Genomic DNA, 20,326 nt, shown 5'->3' on the forward strand with positions numbered 1-20,326 from the left:
CTCGCTGAGCTCAGGGGGGTGTTTTTCACCCCCCTGAGCTAGAAAGTTGCAGCGCTGATAAATGCCAGTGTAGACAAGCTCTTAGCTATCCTGTAAAGCACACGCCCTTCCCCCAAGTGAAGACACAAACCTTACAATGAAGTGGAAGGAGCTTCAGAATAACTCTACTGGGATACTTACGGGAAGAGACCCAGAAAGTCATGCTAGCAGTTCATCTTCTAAGCTTTTTGGGAAATGCACTTGTTTTATTTAGTCTTGTATTACTAAATATTTGCAATTTTCTATATTTGCATATTTTTTCTAACAACCCAGGTATTTTAAACTTTCCAGATGGCCTCTCTTCAAAAGGTAGACAAATGCCCTTGCTGCTGTGGAAGTGATTGCTTTCAGTTAACTGTCACTTATTGTAACAGTCAATACATTTTGCAATGGAGTGACATTTCCCTGTTCACACTTGCATCTCATTCAAGAAACAAGCACACACACAACAGTGTGACTATTCACAGTAAGGGCCCCAGAGGGATGCCACACTCCTGAGGGAATGCTTTGCCAACTGAGTGAAAAGGAGCAGCTACATTACAAAGAGTAGGGGAGACAGACTGCCTTATACTCACAATAGCCCAGCATTCACAGGTTAATTACTACAACCCAAAACTATATTCTAAGTTTACTGTGAAATTAGCTGCACAGAAAAATTACTCCTCTTCTTCACTGATGTCAAGCAGAGAATTGCACATGGGTAGCTGCTTTCTGCTATAGCGTGCCCTTATGCGAGCAATGGCAGTTGGAGTGCATGACGTGTGGCAAGCTCTGAACACAGAACTAACCTAGCCATCTATGCTCCCCCACCTTTCACTGACACTCAGAGAAGGGGCTTCATTCTACAATATGAAGGTTCAGAGAGCAGAAGTTTTAGGATGCTCTTAGTATTATTAGAGAACAGCAAACTATTCAATTTCTCAGCCTCACTAGAGGAAAGCCCAGGGGATTAATATGCTGTTAGCCATTTGTATGTAAAAAGGTAAAGAACCCCAACCTGCACACCCACAAACATGCACTCCACTGCAACAAATAATCTCACACAAGTGGTTCTGTTGTGCAGTTCTGGTAGCAATACTTTACCATGAGACTGCTTCCGGACCCAGTTTCTACCTTGCTCTTCACTCCTCTGTTACAAGTAGTAACTCATGTCAGCATTCTGGATGGATTGCTACAGCCCCATTAATAATGCAACAGTAGTAACAGGGTGAGTGCATAAGAATGCAGAGCCTTGAAGGTTAAAAGCAGTAACAGAGAAAATTTACCGGGAAGCAGAAATTTTAAGACATGAACTTCCAAAACAATGAATTTCAGGAGGGGTGACTCACTTTCAGGGCTAACATACACCCCACCTCTCGGTGATTTTTACTAAACTGAAAAGCACAACTTCACTTTCAACGTGGAGATTACTGTTACTGCCTGTCAGGGGTCAGAACTGTATATTTTGCATTTGACAGTTATAGCATATGAAATGGAGGGCGGTTGTAGCTATGCAGTTGGCACACTACTAGTACATTAGCTTCCACACCACAGAATGATTTCTACAGAGACAGGCTATATCTGGCTTCTGTTTCACACCCACATTCATAATCTCTTAATGGTGCACCCTGATGCAGTGTCGCACGGGTAAACCACATGGTATGAAAGATGTGCACTCTGCACCCACAATAGAAGCAGAGAAGTTCAGAGATTTGGGTGTGTGCTCCTGCATCTCAAACCTCTGAAAGGTGAGAGATCATCTCTTCTAATCCCTGCAGGGTCTGGAACATAAGGCCTCCTCCTCACTGCAAGGATTGCAAGAGCGCTGTCTCTCCCTGCACAAGGCACAGCAATACAAAGGCAATACAACTCTTGTTAAAAGAGTTGCCTGTGGTACAACCTAGATCAGATTCCCCTGGAAAACCCATTTTTTCCCCTGAAAAGTACAGCCTATGAATCACAACCAAAGCTACAGGCCAGTTATTGATTCTTCAGCTGTTTGTCTCCACATCTGCTTCCAGGTGAGACAATGATCACATTTTATTGTTACCTTTCTAATATAGGATTGTTAGTCTGAGTGATAAAACAGCCCTGGCTGCCCACTTCAACCCAAAAAACGTGGCGAGTTTAACAGAATTCCTGACTATTGGACCGTTAGTAAGTTCTTCCTCCTGCATTCCAGCAATCAACGGCAATTTGGCCATGATTTTTTGAGTGGGAGATAGAAGATCAGCCCTGTTTTATAGAGGGTCACAAGTGCCTCATTCTCTCTGCTTGCTTACTTATTTTTATAGGCCATTCAGCTCACACATTGTCCCTTGCCAGTCACACTGCTTCTCTTTTGATGCTGTATGAAATAAAAAAAATCCAACCTCTCATAAGGAGATCAGGCAAGTCACTAACCCTCCTTTTTTGCCACACACACAAAAATGCAAATGCTCAAAACTGTTTATAAAAGTACCTACAAAACACAGGTGAATGTGTTTGGCTTTTTTTAAACATTTAACAATCTTCTCCCTTTTCATGAGAAGAGTAATAATTTTCAAAACTCTTCTGGCATTAAAAGTTCAAATCACTATCCATATGGGATTCTCAACCAACAAGATCATTAAGATTAGCTCCTGAGCATTCAGAAAGGACAGTGAAGGGATGAGTAGGGGGAAAGAAGATGGGGGTCATCACCATAGATTCTAGGTTAGCTTCACTTTTTTTTTTAAGCTGCAGAGACCTTAGTAAGTGTCACTTCCTCTATGGAGAGGAAGTGAGATGAACTGTAGGTTCTCTGATATGAACAGCTTCCCCTCCACTACAATGATCTAAAAGGACAAGTGCTTTTAAAGTAAAAAAAAAAAAAAAAAGTTAAGCAAGCCAGCCCCAAGCATGCTGTGACCAAATTAGGAAACAAACTCCATCATCAGCTTCAGAGAGACAGATACAGTGGCCTTGAATTAGCCCAGAAAACCTGATGACTGTCTCACATGCAGAAACCTGTTTACACTAGTACAGAATGGGGAAGCTAAACACATCTTTGTGCTGCATATACAAGGACATGCCATCCTGAGGCACTTTTCTGAAGGACATAAATGAACTACCGTGATGGTAAGACTCCACCCAAATCTTTTTTCACTACCCCACCTCCCCTCCACCCCAAATGTTCAGAATTACCATTTCAAGAGCAGGACTAGCTAGTGCAAGACAAGGTGTGTGCTGAAAGTCATTCGGTCATCCCATAGGTTTTACGGTTCTCTAATGGGCAAAACTGAGGAAACAGAGCAGCGATGGTTGTGATAGGGATCTCAGTGTGGGAGAGGGAAAGAGGAGATTTAGTTTCTTGAATAAGATCAGAATAACGTTTTAAAATTGGCCTGGGCACACTTATAGTCTTTTCCACCTCAGGACCAAGCCTAAGAACACTCCCATGAGCAGAGCCCCAGAGAAGTGTGCTGAGGCAGGCCTAGGGTTTAATCAATCACTCACTCTTACTCACTGGCCCATCTCTAATCTTTACTCACTGGTTTAAGAGAGTGACTCATGGCCTTTCCTTTTCAGAAGTCATCTGATTTTAATGTCTGAAGTGGGGAGTGGTTCTCAGGTCTCTGAGCAAAGATTAGCCTGTTCGCCTCACTGTCTGCTCCCAGGACAAATGCAACTGTAAATAGGGAATATGCAACATTGAGGGAAAAATTTAATAAATTCAATGACTAAACTTTTGTTCATACAGAGATTCAGGGTTGCCTCCATGACCCTTCTAAAACATTGCAGTGATCACATTAAACTACCCTTTCCCTTTTGTTCCTTATCATTGAACAGAAGAAACCAAGCATGGCATCATTCCTCCTTTTTCTTTGCCGGGGTGTCTCAAGGAAGGTGGGCTGAATTTAAGACAAATCTCAGGCTGCAGAAGATCCCCAGACTTGCCTCTAGGCAAATCCTTCTCCCACCCAGTGAGTCAAAACAGTCACACACCCCACCTCTGTGTCAGTGGCAGTAGTTATAGTCTGGTTAAAAGATGTATGGAAAGTGCATTCCATAGGTTGCCATACAGAGGCAAGCAACCAGCTTTTCCAGTCCGGCATCACCTGGCCAGAACACTCTTGCAACATTAAATAGTGATCCTGAAATCCACCAGCTGATCAATAACTAGTGTTCAGGGCAATTTTGCCCTGAGACACCAACAAGAATCAGAGTAATTCTCAAGATAGCCAACTATCTTCACCTCCACCACGATTCTGGGCTCAATCTACCTACAATTTAAGTGGAAGGAATGGATTGCCTCAACTCTATTACTAGCATACTAAGTTTCCATCCCACATGAAGTCAGATCCATCTTCTTGCCTCTGCTCAGTACAGGCCCAAAGGACTGAGCTATAAAGGGAAGACAGCACTACCTCTTATGGACCTGAAAAGATGCATCCTTTGGTCAGTGGCAGAAGAGTGTTACAATCATCTTTTCACTGAATGGATATTGCTATATATGGTAGAAACCAAGTACAGGAATAAATTGTGTTGCACTAAATTGCATTGACTTACATGGGCTATTTTTATAGAGCCTGGTTTGAAAGTTCCTGTTTTAGGAGGCTTTGGGTTAGATACACAACAGAGACGCACTGTTTCACTCCTCTCTCTCATCAGGTCAGTTTTTAAAATTATGTTTAACTTTCCCACACATCTCAAGCCTACACCTTTCCTTTATGTATGTGTAAAGGGCCTTGATCTTGCAAGGTGCTGAGCAAACTCGACTCTCAGCAATTTCCCTGGGAGTTGGACATTAACCACCTTGGCGGATAGGTCACGTGGTCTGGTGCACACATTTTATTCATATGTGGGATCTATTCCTTTAAATAGACTTTGCTATTCCATGAGTGCTTTCTTCCCACCCTGTTATCTACCTTGCTTTGGCATTTCATCAAAGTCTAAATGGACCTTATCTGCAGAGAGTAAACTCTCACACACCCCTCCCTCTGGCCTTGGTTCCCCCTCCCAGTCCCTTTCAGGAGCAGATACTGAAATTCCAAAGCTTCTGCTGTAATATCACTGCTGCTGTCGATAGCATCTCCCCTTGTCCTGCCTTCTGACTACAGTGCGGAGAGCACCAAGGCTACAGACAAGTTTCATTGCCCTTTTATGGTAGAAAAATGAATCGCCTGCCCAGCAGCAGAGTGCCTTAGAGCTGAGCTTAGACGACAGACGGAAACTTGCCATTTGTTGTGGTTTTGGCAGCAATATAATAGAGTGTGTTCCCATCTACACCATTCAGCTAGAAGGGTGCACAAAAGGCATTAATCTGAAGGGGGAAAAAGCAAAGCCCTGGAGTACAGAGACATACATCCACTGAACCCCAGGGAACTGCAACTGAGGGTGGGCAGGGTCATTAGCAAAGAGAACAGACAGCTTCAAAATGGTTCTACTGGACAAGGCACAAGTGAGCAGCGTCTTTCCCCAGGAGAGTCCGCACATGCATGCGCGAGCACACCTAAGTTCATACCAAACCCCATCAGTATGGACAGGAGCAAGATCTGCTGCATCACATTTCCATTCCTTCCCCACCCCAGCAAATTCTATTCAAATAATGCGAGGGACTTTAACAAAAATGAAACTGGGACTGGAGGTCACCACCCCCAGGCAGGAAGTGGAGGATCCACTGTAAGCAAAAACAGCCATCTCCAGCCTTGCCCCTCACCCCCAAAAGCAGAGAGGCAAAATAAAAGTGGCAACTAAATCCAAATAAATACTCTCAGTGAAATACACAGAGCTCAGGCATATGAACTGATAAATAGGGAGTGACACATAAGAGCATAGGACCTTCGAAATGTTTGTACTGCTGTCAGGAAGCTGAATGAGACACAGCAGATTCAGCAGCTAGGAAAAATGTTGCAAAACAAGGAGAATTAAGCAATTCTCCATGTGCACATCCAACTCGGGGTCATTTTGGACAAGCTTAATTTCTTTAACTGGAAGAATTTCTTTCCACATTGTTTGTGCAGATAGTGACAAAAGAGTCCCTGATGCAGTTTAAGTCTTAGGGCCATATAGGCATTTAAAACTTAACTGCCCAAACCTATGAAAAGCAGATGAAGAAGAATATTGTTGGGTGGCAAGGGGGGCGTGATAGCTCAGTGGTTTGAGCACTGGCCTGCTAAACCCAGGGTTGTGAGTTCAATCCTTGAGGGGGCCACTTAAGGATCTTGGACAAAATCAGTACTTGGTCCTGCTACTGAAGGCAGGGGGCTGAACTCGATGACCTTTCGGGGTCCCTTCCAGTTCTATGAGATAGGTATATCTCCATATTAAAGTTAAAGTACATGCTCAGGCCGGGGGGAGTCTACCATGGAATGCGATGTCACCTTGTGTTTACTCACAGCTGGTGGGGCCTTTGTTTACACAAATAATTCCCTTCAATATAGAAACCTTCTGTTGTAGGGTACAATCAAGATATGTAGCTTGGGTGGCACACCTACTCTGTAGCAAATAGAGCCGTTTCCTACAGTAGTCATCTGCACAGACCCCAATTTGAGGAGCAAACTCCACTGATTGCCTTTATAACTTTAAAGCTGGCTGATCCTGTAATGCCCTCTGTACAATGTGGTTCACGCCTATTAACACAGACCAGAGATGCGCTGTTCGCACCCCGCTAGAAAGGGCCACGTTGAAATAGAGCTCGCTAGCAAAAGCTCTGTACAAGCGTAGTCAGGAGTTCCGCTCAATAGGAAATGAAGGTTAAAAGCAACTGGGTGAGCTTGTTCATAGTCACCACCTTCAACTCAATCCTTGGAAGTCAGCTCCAGCAGCAGCTTTTAAAAAAAAAAAAAAAAAAAAACTTAGCCCTTCGTAATAAAAGAACATCCAATAGTTGCCTTGCTGTAGCCAAGGGAGCGATACCGAAGATCCAAAGGCATAGTGGTAGAAGGGGTTTCCACTAATGTAGGTATCTCAGAATCACCCTTTTTTTCAGCAGAATAGTAGTGAGTACTCAGCCGGCACATTCATTTCCTCATCACAGCCTCATTTAAAAGGAGACACTACTCTGTGAAGAACAAAAGCCTGGAAGCTATCTAGTCAGAGGGCCATCAGCTCAGAGGCAGTGAGAGTTTCTGCACTCCAGGAGGCACCACCCTCTAAAGGAGGAAGGCGACCCCAGCTTGTCAGAGGAGAGAAAGGCTCCTCAGTGACATCTGGGAGTTCAGAAAGCAAATCTAGGAAATGCAAGAGGCTACCATGCAGCAGAAGGTTCCAGTGTAGCTTGAAATTATTCTGCTTGGTGTTCTGAGCTCCCCAGCACCCAGAGGGCCAGTGCTGCTTCATGCATGTGTTAGTACCATGGCAACATCTTTTACCTTCTCATCTTTTAGCTGTCTGGAAGTCCTGCAGTGCTTTGTGCTGAGACTGCCAAGAGGGGTGACAATCTCCCCCGCCCACAACACAAAGGGTCTGTGATACCTGCAAGCACACCATGTAACTCACCAGACTGTACTGCCTGCACACACAGGGGTTTCTGCAAGCTGATCATGGAGGCCACACTGGGGGAGAAGAGGAAGAGTATTTCCCTTGTGGATGAGTGCCTGCCCTTTTAGGTTTTGAAGTCATGAGAGAAATGCTGCTTGGTAATTTCATCAAGGGGCTTGGCAGCTTCAGTTTGGAACACTGCAAAGACCTCAGCATGTCAAAACGCATGGGAAAGTAACATGCGTCAGAGGGCTGGAAGGTTCAAATGCCACGGCTGCACAGAAGTCTGCTTTGATGTGAGGCAGCATAGAGGCGGCGTAATGCATCACCAGCACTGGCTAGTCCCACTCACATTTGGCAAGTCAGAGTGCTGCTGCAAACCCGACACCACCTCTTCCTACACACATCTACGTGGCTCACTACAAAACAGATCGAATGCCTTGAAACTCATGGTGGTTTAGCTTCAGCCAGCAGAGAACTGCATGATGTGTGTTAGCAGCTCCACAAAGCTAACTGCCTATAACCCAATACAAAACACTGACAAGCTCAATGCTTAAAATACACGAGGACGTTCACGTAACACACACAGACCACATTAAACGAGTAAAAGAATCTTTTCTTTACTTGCAGAGTTGTTTGAGCGAGGTTTCGCCTCGGTGAATTAAGCTTTATTATACTCCCTCCAACCAGCAGGTGACATTAAGACGCAAGGTCTGGACAGCTCACTAAGAGCCAAACTTCACATATCACAGCTGGAGATGCCATGGCACTGACAGATGGTGTGGACTCATTACCAGAGATACTAGAAATCCATTTGCCACAGAAAAATGCAGTATTTTTGGTATTTTTACAGAGAATCTTTAGTTATTTTTTTCACAAAATGTAAAAACTATTTACTAAATTTTACCGAAAGTGCCAGTGTCACTTATTCAACGCACACAACCTTCCCCTCTTGTGGTTGATTTCTGAAAGTGCTTTAAATATACATAGCTAAAAACATACTCCAATAAACTGCTTCTGGCATATAGCAGTTACTCAACAGCATATAGGGGGATCGTGTTATAATGCATCTCAAATTTCACTTCAGCCTCCAGCTATGAGTAATTAAAGTTATGTAATGATGGCAAAACACTTTAAAAATCACCCCTAAAGACCGTGTCACTGAGTTTAGCAAGGTCAAATTTCATACTGATAAGTAATGTGCTATTCTGTACTCTATGCAGGAAGATTATGTAGATTACGTTCAAAGGCAGACAACTCTACAACACGTGGAAAGCACTACACAAACTGAATGAAAAGAAATGAAAACGAGGCTGAAACAGCAGAGTCATTGACAACAGTAAAGAGACAACGCACTGTGACGGGATCATTCTATTAATTTTATTTCATTATAATGATTGATGGCATTGGTAGGCTTCAGACATGCTTAAAAAGGTATCAATAAAATATTATGTTTAACTGATACCTATATATTGTGACCAGGGAAACTAAAGTTCATTTCATTTTAATCACGGAAAAACACTGATTTTTATGTTTTTTTAAAATCACAATTTTATCATCACAGAAAGCTAGGATCCCTGCTCATTACACACCTATTCAGTAGTTATTGTAGGCGATTGGCAATGCCTCCCTCTAACTGGCAGTTCTGCCCATTGCTGATGTTAAGACTGGTTACATCTCAGCGGCTGAGGACTGATCATGTGCGAGAGATGCACAAGCAGTAGCCCAGCAGAGTGTCTGGCATGATGCCTGCATGCCTCAGGCTGGATGAAGCACACAGCCAAGGGGTAATGCTTTCAACTCTTTAAGGGTGCAGATATACTTTTGGCACAAATGTGAACCAGCCACCACTCTACAAGATTTTAGGGGAAGTTTTGGGAGAAGCCAAACACCACCAGTGTGAACCCTGGAACTGAGACCAGAGAGGCTGAGAGAGTATGAAAACGCTATGGGACCACCATCTGGTTTGCCAGTCCCTGCCCCCTCACAAGGATCCTGTGGCCCCTCTGCTGAAACCACAAGGCTCTCATTTCACCCCTACCATTTCACTTTAGACTTCCCCTCACTTTACATTCTTCAATGCAGCCAAAGTCCTTCCAGCCAAGGAGGGATTCCAGAGCCAGCTGTCGTAACTTGCTGGAGGCACCACTGTTGAGTCTCTGCAGCCCTTCCGATATCGAACATCCACTGCACTCCTGCATCACCCCACATCCCCATACTAACCCTTTATGCTCCCCACTAAAAAAAAAAAAAGCTTCCTGCAAATGGGGACATTAACTGGTAAAATCCCCGTCATGGAAAGACACAAGATTGATGGAACTTGGGGAAATCATTGCAAGCACAGCTACAAAGCATGGACAAGTCCTCCCATTTCAAGAAACATATTGATTCTTCCTATTAAGCCCAAAATTGTTTCTTTTAAAGTAATCTTCTAAAAATCCTGATCAGCCCCATAAACCTCTGGCTAATGCACCAATACAAGCTGTTGATATGGTGGAAATCCAGTCCCTGTTTTAAGTACTGGCAAGTTAGCCTGAAATATTGTGATATCAGAAGAGCCAACCAAACAAAAGGATAGTGCATTTGAAGCACTGATCAACCTGAACACCCTGCCATTCCTTCATGCCATAACTTTACGGTCTGAAACGAATACCCAACATTTTAGAATTCTGTAATATTCTTCAAATATTTAAACTCTGAATTCTACTTACTTGCTGTAACCCCTGGGATTGACCTGTATGGTTCACTTAAAAAAAAAAGGGAGGGTTCTGTTCTTTTAGCATGCAGTTTTAAAAACTGGTTGATTGTGCACAAGTCACTGGTGCCACCTAGTGGTTCTCAGCCTTCCTTAGCCCACGTGATTGGATGCTGTTGTTTTCTCTTGGGCTAGCAGTACCGGCTGACATTAGTTCAGTGGGTCTGTAGTGCCAGAATCCAAAAAGCAACTGCTGATCCTTCATCAGGCTAGTCTTGCTCTCAGCTTCACAGTGCTGACAATAATGTAGTTATCTATTCTTAGCAATACAAGTTACTCCAAAAAAATAAAATGAGACTTCCAGTACAAGATGATTACTTCTCATCCTAGGCAAATGGCCACATAAAATTTAGAATTAAGAACACTCAGTGGCTACAAGCATGAGCATGATTCATTTAAGACAGGAGCTTCTGTGATACAGACCATTCCATAGGAGTCCCTGATATTGTGGCTTAAGTTGAGCAAGACTCATTAGGTATTAGAGCTTAGGTCTTAATTCACTGGCACCAGTGAGTTAGAAGACACTCTGAGAAAAAAATTAGAATTGAGTCCTACCATCAAGATTCTACGTCCATTTAGCACTCAAAGTCTCTAGAAGAAACTAAATCCTATTTCTCTACAGAGCAGATGCAGCACAAGCTGTGGCAGTTCAAGGTTTCCCCATTCTGCTCTGCCAATGTACCTCTTTTGACCTGGTGAGACTACCTCCATGGCTGAAAAGGTGGCTCACTCTCCAGGATCCATTCAGTGGCTAAGCCCTCTGCTGAGATGGCAACAAGGGTGCAGATTAGTGGCTTTTGTGATGAGTATGTAAATACCCAGTCCTTTGAGTGTACAGATTTCATGTAAACCCTATAGATGGTGACTTTCTGGCACTACTTACAAAGTCTGGACCCAGAGTGGTGACATGCAGCAACAACAGAAAGTGTCATTCTATTATGGAATTTGTTTTCCCCAGTTCTCTTAAAGTTTCATTACAGTTAGAACGGTCATAAAAGCCAAATGACATTTTAAAAAGACCCGATTACAAGTCCATTTTAAACATGTGCTTAAGAGTCGAGACACATTACTGTGCACCCATCGCCTAAGTGGAGCGCACAGAGCAGGATTTAACCATGTCTGTATTAACAGTACCCTGAAATGCAGTCCTGCGTTTAGTCACGTGCCTTAACAGAAGACCAACAAGCCACCTTGGCAAGAATTCTATCCCTCCACCAAACCCGTGTCACATGCACATTTCATACTGCTAGCAAAACAGAGCAGCCCTCAAGCGCTATACCTCAGAACTCTGAAAGAGACGACCAGGTAAATATCAGCCCTTTACCTTCCTGCAGCGAGGATTGGGACAGCTGAACCGCTTCACATCATTGTCCAGGAGTGCAGGGAAGTTACAGAAAGGACATCTACAGTGCAAAAAAATAAATAATAAAAAAAAAATAAAAAAAAAAAGACAACATTAACATGCTGTATTCTGTAACCCTGTTGTAACAAATCCACACGCCCATTAACAAGATGGCCAGCTAAGGCCTGTCTATCAAAGAAAAGATTCAATGATCTCAGTACTGCCCTTTCTCTTCCTACAGCTCTCTGATTGCAATCCTTCTGTGTGTCCTAAAGATCATGTGCTTGGTGCTGCTTCTAGACTATTTCACACAAAGGATTAGTGCAGAGCTGACAAACCACAAGGGGTGCAACGCTCTATTGATTCTGATCTGTTTCTACCTACCAAAGAAAGCTAGCTTTTATTAATAAAAATATTCAGGGGTAAAAGTCAGATGCCTCAGTTACAGACAGCCTTTAATAATTAAAAAAAAAAAATCCAGCTGCCTTCTATTACCAAGCCAGCTAACGTTTTGGGCTATAGAACCAGAATCTACTGTAACACTAGCTGTCGAACTACCACTCGTTCATCTATCTCACAGTATTAACCCACTTTGACACGCTGGGAAACTTACCTGACTAGCTCATCTGCACAGGCAGCAGCCACCTCTTCCTCAGCTTTCCGCTCATAGTATTTACACAGGATGTTCTCTGGGAGTACCTTCTCCAGCTCACTGGTCGGGAATGAACATGTGCAGCTCCCTTCCATGCAGCTGAGCTCTGACTACATTGGTGAGGGAAGAGAAGAAGAGACAATGAAAGTTCGTAAAACGTAAGGCACCACTCAATTCTACTGAATCAAGGTTGATTCAACAGAACTGAGTGGTCTAAAACAAAGAAAATGTTGTTATTGAAACTGACATTTCAAATGTGACCACAGCAGATGTCTACATATGTGCAGAGGTGGAAGGGGAACAGATAATATATCAGACAAGTGCCATATACCATGTAAACACTTAGCTATCAAACATGGTCAGTCATTTTGTGCAGTGGCCATTTTCCCACAGAAGGTAGCTCACTAACGGCAGAGTTCACCCTTTTCAAATATTTTGAAATATTTCTACCTTATAAACAGAACAGTGACATTAGCTCATAAAACAAAGCCTGCTAAGTGTATATTTTTGCTGTCACAACCAAATCACAACCCTGTGTGGACTTCTTTTGAAGTCACTGACGTTTAACTATGCATTAGTGTTGCTATACCACTACATTTCAGTTCCTCCACTTCAAGCTGCATCACGAGACATGGTACATACACCTCTACCCCAATATAACGCTGTCCTCGGGAGCCAAAAAAATCTTACTGCGTTATAGGTGAAACTGCATTATATCGAACTTGCTTTGATCTGCCGGAGTGCGCAGCGGAACCCCCCCCCGGAGCACTGCTTTACCGCGTTATATCCGAATCCGTGTTATATCGGGTCGCGTTATATCGGGGTAGAGGTGTACTAATATCTATCGATGTATAGATATTTAAAAGCTAAACAAAAAAATGGAATTGGAACACTACACAGGAAAATCTCCCGCGTCTTCACTCCCTGCATGCCTCAGGGCAGCAGTTTGCAAACTTTTTAAGCTGAGCCCCCCTTTGAATTATAATTTTTGGTTGTACCCCCTACAACCCAGACAAAAAAAAGAAAAAAAAAAGAAAGAGGTGAGTCGGGGTGGAAGCGGCGCTCCCCGAGTGCCGGAACCCGAGCCCCACTGCAGAGGCGGAAGTCCGAGCCACTTGGCATTGCAGATCACCGCCCCCCCCACCCTCCCCCCACCAATATCCCTCCATGCCCCATTAGGAGGGCTCACCCCACAGCTTGAAAACTTCCACCTCAGAGTTCAAATCTTGAGTCCCAGCCACCAACCTACCCCATTGTGCAAAACCAGGTTCCGGCTCTGGTTTGGAAGCGAAGACGTAGGAAGAAAGTGAAAACATCATCTTTCTTTTACTCACCCCATTGAGCCTGGCTATTGATATGGGCAACTGCACACTTTTGGGTAAAATGTTGCTACGAGAACCTTAATTCCGCTTGCGTAACTATGTAACCTTAACCATACATTAACAGTTTTTGTGCATTTAGCACTATTAAGGAGCTATTCAATTCAATGACAAAGATCCCTGTACGCAGTTGTTAACTATCTGCAGGAAGGCAAGACAAATTTGTTTTTTTGCTACTAAAGTCTGAGTGTGTTCCACACGATGGAACACTTCACAAGAAGTGCAGTTATACCACATACTTCACATTATTGATTACATGAACTTACACATGATTCTTCTATCCACCTTTCATTCTCTTGTTGGGACGCTTACCTTCCCAGAGCCAAAGACTGCCTCCTGAGCATATTTGATTAGGCACTCCTTACAGAACAAGTGACCATCTGCACACTGCGTCAGTTCCTCAAACGCGAATTCCCCATAGCAACAGCGACACTCGATCATCTGACCATCCTGCAACCCATTAAAAAGATTAATTCCCCCACCATCCAACCCAAGTAACTACAGCGATAGGCTATTGGAAATATATAAATGAGACCCCCATAAAATTAGCATGTGCAGTTGAGAGACAACCTTACCACCCAGTCTGAGACTCCCAATAAGCTGAAAGTGGCATGAGCATTTCTAACAAGTAAGAGTAGCTACAGTTTGTAACAGTCAAATAGTTGCTTTGTTTAGAGTTTAAATTCCCCAAGAAAGTTAAAAAACGGAGCTTCTAACCACTCTCTAAACAGACTGCGATATAGGACAAGCTATCACTGTAGCCAATTACCAAACCCATGCATGGTTTGATGTATTTGCTAGTCTGCCTAAGTGTTAAGAATTAGGGGATTTGAACTACAGAAGAATAAAAGTATCACGAGAGGGGAGGAAGGGGACAGAATGTACCATTCACATTTGGAGACTAGGATTCAAGTTTAGTGGCCTACTACCACCCCAAAGGATATTTATCCATATCACAGGTCAGGAATATGGTGCATTGGCAGCACAGCTGTAGAGGCAGGGAAGCTTGCACAGTTCCTGTCTGGGATACGATGGCACTGATGGAACTAAGCATGTTCCCTTCCTTATAAAGACCAATATGAACGCCAAAGCTTAAAGGTAACGGTTATTGAAAGGAAAAAGGTAACCTATGGCTGCTGAATAGAACGCCAACTATCATCTCTCTTAATTGAAATGGAAAGGCTTAGTTTTCAGATTTCTAACAAGCCTCCACCGTAAATGGAAAAGAAGCCTCTCCAAGAATAGCACATCTGTTTTAAACTGCCATAATGTGCGTAGCAATGGCAACCCTGATACTAACCTACTGCGGTGCTGGCACTGGCCAATCAAGTTATGAGCAGCAACCAAATGAGATACTACAGATCATTACGTGCATCAATACTGCCTTCCAGGACTCAGCTGTTGATAACCTTTTCTAAAAGCCAGCCAGCCAGCCAGCCACACACACACTCTATAGGGGTTCTGCCAGCTCAGCAAAACAATCCTACAGCAAATGAATGGAGTATGTGAGGAGCCAGACCAAGTCAGCTTAGAAATAAGGGAGTAAATGCGAACACATTACAAAGATCAGGTGATAGAGCTACTGACCTTCTGATACTGCTCCTCGTTCATCTGCAGGGCAAGAAGGAAGTCTGCATGCTGAAAAAGACATGTGCACTTGTAATTCTAGAACTTATAACACTCCATTCCAATAGCTAAATACTTTTATGTAATCTTAAGATTTAAGAATCAGAAGTATGTTACACATGATGGGCTGCCCACAAACTGCTCAACCTATCATTCCAATTTCAGTTACCCATCAAGCTATTCAAGGGTCCCGCCAGATCGGCGGGTAGCGATCTATCGGGGATCGATATATATCGCGTCTCATCTAGACGCGATATATATATATCGATCCCCGAACGCGCTCCCGTTGACTCTGGAACTCCACCAGGGCGAGTGGCGGGCACAGAGTTGACGGGGCCGTCGTTCCCGCACCGTGAGGATGGGAGGTAAGTCGAAATAAGATACGTCGACTTCAGCTACACAACTTCAGCTACGGGAATAGCGTATCTTACATCGACCCCCCACCCCCTAGTGTAGGCCAGGCCAAAGGCTCTGCTCTTCAACCCACTACTGCTATGAACTAAATTCCAGACAGTCAACAAATTCAGGCTTTTGCAGACCCAATGTGCGGCACAGATACCAGAGTCAAGGGCCTTTACAGAGATGATTGAGAGCATCAACCTTGTTTTTAGAAGGATCATCATCAATTTATATAAAGTTTTTAAAGCAATTCTTTCCCCAACAAGTCAGTATTAAGCTATAAACTCAGTCCTTTCCTAGAATCTGAGCTGCAGAGGCAGTTTGTAGTAATGGGTGGCAGGGTTCTGCTTTGGCAGACTTGAGTTTAGGTTCTGCTTTTAGTTTCAATGTAGGTAGAGAGAGGAGTTCTGCATAGTATGTGTAGCCTACAGAAGGTGAAGTGGGTAGACAGATTGCCTTGTAGACACAACAGAGACCATGCTTGCTAGTTATAGAGCTGTATTAAACTCCAAAGGAAATCTTACCATTAGTATTGTGATGAAAGAAGGGATGTTACTGCCAAACAGAGGAGGAGGTTTAAAGCTTACTGGGGCAGAGAATGAGCAGTCCTAGAACTCAAGGAACAAAATCCAACCACACCTCTCCCTGGATTAAGGAGGGTCCAGAATGGCATTTTAACTCCAGCTAAGCATCCCAAATCAAGTGAAAATGTGAGCTGCGGGGAGATTTCTCTAGGCAGAAATGGTAGTTAGCTGCCTACGCATGTAGTAAGCTCTGAATAAGTTGCTAGCAAGGCGCCAAACCACAGCTCATATCTAAGTCATGAATGGGAACTGGGAGGAGGGAGAATTGATAGATATTCAACATTTTGTTCAGGTATTTGTATTTCTGCAGGAGACAGACAGACCGACCCGACGGACAATGAGGGCAGTTCATGACAGTCTCACCTCTGCCATCTCTTTAATTTTCTGTTCATAGAACTCCTGCTCCAGTTGCACGGGTGGGAGAAGCGAGAGTCTATCATAGGACCTGTAGTGCCGTCTCTTGTTCTCCAAGAAGAACATCCGCTTCTCAATTTTCACGTCACCTAAAGCAGGATTAGAAGCAGGATGAGAAGGGACTGGGCAGTGAGAACAAAGCTCAGGATGTTTCCTCATCTATACCTGGGACATGACAGACCACTACTCATTATACAACTTCAGGAGCTCAGAAGCAACACTGTATCAAAAAGACATGTTCTTTATTCATGAAGAATACCATATCGTCACATCTATACAAGACAGTGGAAGAAAGAGTAGGTGCTCTGACTCTGAAACCTCTAACAGTGGTTCCTTCTGTGGTGGGTAAGCTCTGCTCGCAAGATGCACACAGACTACCATAAACACCATCTGCCACTTACCTTGCTCAAATTTGAAATCAATGTAGGAAAACTGGTTCATTTCTTTCCTCCTTTTTCGCTTCCCACTGTTTTCAGGAGACAGCTCCTGCCATTTTTTGAGGGCATCAGAAAAGGCCTTTAAACAAACCCCAAACAAATAAAAAAAAAGAAACAAGAAAAGAGGGACATTAACACAACCACTCCAGATAAGCCTACACTACTCTTTGCAAGAAAAAAAGAAGAGAGTGAGCGTGTGTCCATTAAAGCACTACAAATTCACAGGGCCTTCAGGCCTGACTTGAAGACAAGGAAACAAAAGCCTCAGAAATAAGTCTGCTTTTCTATCCTTTACTCATCCTCCCACCTAAGAGACATGGGGAGATCACATCGAGTTGGAAACAGAGTGCTTTATTGTTCAGACACAGTGGAATGATATACAACAACCCCTAAAGTGCTATCTATAATGCTGCAATGCCAGTACGCAGAAAGTAGTGGGTACAGTCTGTAATACATTCTGAAGGATGTTTTTGCAGGTAATCTGTGAAGGTTTTAGGGCCAGATCATGCAAAACTTTTCTACTAAGCATTTAAACTAGTCTGAGAGGTGAGGTGTTTAGTTATATTTCAGTGTTGTGGTATTAGATAGGGGGGGAAAGGATTAACAGTTTCAGGGGAAAAAATGGTCACTACCCAGCAATAACTTAGACTAAACTAAACTAAACGTATCACCCCTTGAACTCACTTTCTTTGAGTTGCTCTGCAGTTTTGCTACATGGATATTCTTCTAAAAAGAAACTACCGTGCAAGCTAAATCTAAGGGGGCGGGGGGGAGGCAGAATGGCTCAGTAGCCTCGACCAATTCTTTGTAACTCAGGTGATTAGAAAAAGAATGAGTGAGGAGAGAGGGATCTCACACATCAGCTGTAAGTTACATAAGGGTCCGATCACATCTGCTTGTTACTCATTTAATTTAGGAGGTGACACTCCATTATGTTTGTATAAAACTGACATGTTTTTGTCTTAAGATTTGGTTAGAATAGGCTTTGCTGGCAATTACACCTCCTTTTGGCCGTGAGGCCTGGAATGTTCCTCGGGATATGCTGTAATTGCCACTAACTAGCCAGCACACCCCATAACTCTGTATTCTGGGAGAAGCATAACATCAGCAGCAAGACAGGATGCTTCAGACATTTCACAAAATCAGCCATTTCCTACCAGCCAGTGATCTGAAGATCAATTGCACTCCAAGTAAAGGAGCATTTTTAATACTAGCAGATGGTGAAAATAAACAAAGGCACCAGGCTGCCCCCTTCCAGCACCAGAGAAAGGCAGTCTTGGAAAGAAAAACAGAATCTGACTGAAGAACCTTTCGTGTGATTGCATAGTGTCCCTTGAGTTCATGTAGTGCCCACTTGATGTCCTGACTGCTCAGCATTTTGAAGTCGGCCATAAGGAGGTCAGCTGCTTGGATAAAGCATCGTTGGTCAAGCGGGGCAAGTTTGGAAAAGTCAAAGTAGTCCACTTTAGGCACCTGGAGAGAAAATTAAGACAGGAGTTAATGCAAGCCTGACCTTTTAAAAATAAAAAGAATTTCCTCTTTCAGCAGTGATGAGCAAACATTGGCAAGACCACCCAGAACTAAACTGACTGTTCTGAGAATGTGCACAGTGTGTGTAGAATTAGGTTAGTCTAATGATGAGTGGGTTCATCTGAGTAGGATTAAGATTTGCTGTGTTCTCAAGAGCATGAGACTGAATATCTATGCTGTCTGGCCCCTGTATAACCATTTGAGATCTACTTAAATAAAACGAAAGTAACCAGTGGGGAGAAAAGGAACCCTTCCAGCTACTTTTGACGGAAATAAAGTCGGGAAATACACTGAAGCAGCTAGCCAGTCTAGTGACTGAATGGCAGTGCTCCAATGCCACATGGAGAATCAGATTAGAATTTCAGACTACTTCATGCTCCAAGGAGCTGGGTACACAGAAGCATTCCATATTAATATCAATTACCTACTCGAGAGGATTGAAGGGGTCAGGGTGCTTTCCATTTCTCCTTGATTGAAGGAGATTGCATGTGATGCAGTCTTGTACGGTACATTTGAAGGAAAAAACTGGCAGGAACTAGGGATGCACAAGACCCAGTAGAAAAAAGTCCTGTGGAAGTCATTTTACAAGCACGCTTTTGATAGAATTACAATACACTAAAGGACCCCATATCAGGGCCCCATTGCACTAGGCATCGTGTACAAACATGTACTGAAAGGAAAAGCTTATGCTGAAAGCAGCCCAAATGGACTGTGTTTGCTGGGATGCATATTAAATATGAAGACACTTCTCACTTGCCTTTGTCTCATCTTGGCTGGCGAGCAGGCTGCTATTGGGATTTAAAACCACTCTGCCTTCCTTCTTTGGATAATCTGGATTTTCCAGAAGAAAATTACAAAGTCTGCAAAGATAAATGTAGTTACTTGTGGGTTTGCAAGTCCACATCCCTGCATACATTCCTTTAAATTTTAGCTTCTTCAAGTTAAGAAGCCCTGTGGATATGCTACAGCTGGGCGTCATAGGCTAAAAGGCGGCATTTCAGGTTAGAGTAAACTACAGCCAGGAAGGCTTGAAAGACAAATCGCTCGCTTTTATTTATTGTTCAAACATTTGATCATTCTTTTACTTGACCCTGAAGTTCAGTTCACACAGATGAGTTAGCAACATCAATTATTTCCATATCAGAAAGGAGATGGCAAATATGACTTACCTCACTATATTTAAGGGCAGCCATGGTCAGAAAAGTGGCCATGTTAAACTAGGCACCTTCTTTGGGTGCATTTCAAATCATTGTTGACTTCAAATAAACATTTACTACTTTTTAAACGTGTGCTTCATTGTAGAACTAACAGTACAGAGATTGAATAGGAAAGAGTAAGAGCCGTCATGCATGCAGCACTAGCTCAAACCCAGTGGTTGCTGTTTCAGCTAGAACAAAACATCTTTCGAAAGTTTTATTTTAAGATCAAAGAAATCCAAGAGCACAAGGTGTTGCACTGGCCCCGCACCAGCCTTTCCAACCTGGAGAGTTGTTTCAAATCTTAGTTAAATCCTCCACACTCCATCTATCCTCACACAGAAACAGAGAAGAAACCGTGTTTAAACTCGGTTTGAACGTAGGGTGCAAAGCTCTGAATATGGGTTTCACTACAATATGGTTTAAGTCTCACAGGCACGGTCTAGACCACATTAGGAACTGGTTTAGCTACAACTGTTTAAGTCATATTTAAAAATTTTTTTGTTTGTTTTAAAAATAAACAATGTACTTCACTCCAAGTCCAATGCAGC

General features: G+C 43.2%; 1 protein-coding gene across 11 annotated transcripts in view; it reads right to left on the bottom strand.

Moving 5' to 3' along the window:
• RNF216 (ring finger protein 216) overlaps positions 1 to 20,326 on the bottom strand; it is a 114,091-nt gene that overhangs the window by 56,353 nt on the left and 37,412 nt on the right. For all 11 annotated transcript variants that reach the window (XR_005585463.1, XM_039491421.1, XM_039491411.1 and 8 more), the window contains 8 exons: positions 19,337 to 19,439; positions 18,358 to 18,522; positions 17,014 to 17,128; positions 16,562 to 16,701; positions 15,177 to 15,227; positions 13,902 to 14,039; positions 12,172 to 12,320; positions 11,541 to 11,619 (listed from right to left, as the gene is read on the bottom strand). Coding sequence is in view for 10 of the 11 variants with exons in the window: in XM_039491421.1 (XP_039347355.1) it covers positions 11,541 to 11,619; positions 12,172 to 12,320; positions 13,902 to 14,039; positions 15,177 to 15,227; positions 16,562 to 16,701; positions 17,014 to 17,128; positions 18,358 to 18,522; positions 19,337 to 19,439 (940 nt within the window). In the remaining variant the exon portion in view is untranslated. The remainder of the gene's footprint in view (positions 1 to 11,540; positions 11,620 to 12,171; positions 12,321 to 13,901; positions 14,040 to 15,176; positions 15,228 to 16,561; positions 16,702 to 17,013; positions 17,129 to 18,357; positions 18,523 to 19,336; positions 19,440 to 20,326) is intronic.

Source organism: Mauremys reevesii, linkage group 10 (genome assembly GCF_016161935.1).
Source record: "Mauremys reevesii isolate NIE-2019 linkage group 10, ASM1616193v1, whole genome shotgun sequence".
Taxonomy (NCBI): Eukaryota; Metazoa; Chordata; order Testudines; family Geoemydidae; genus Mauremys; species Mauremys reevesii.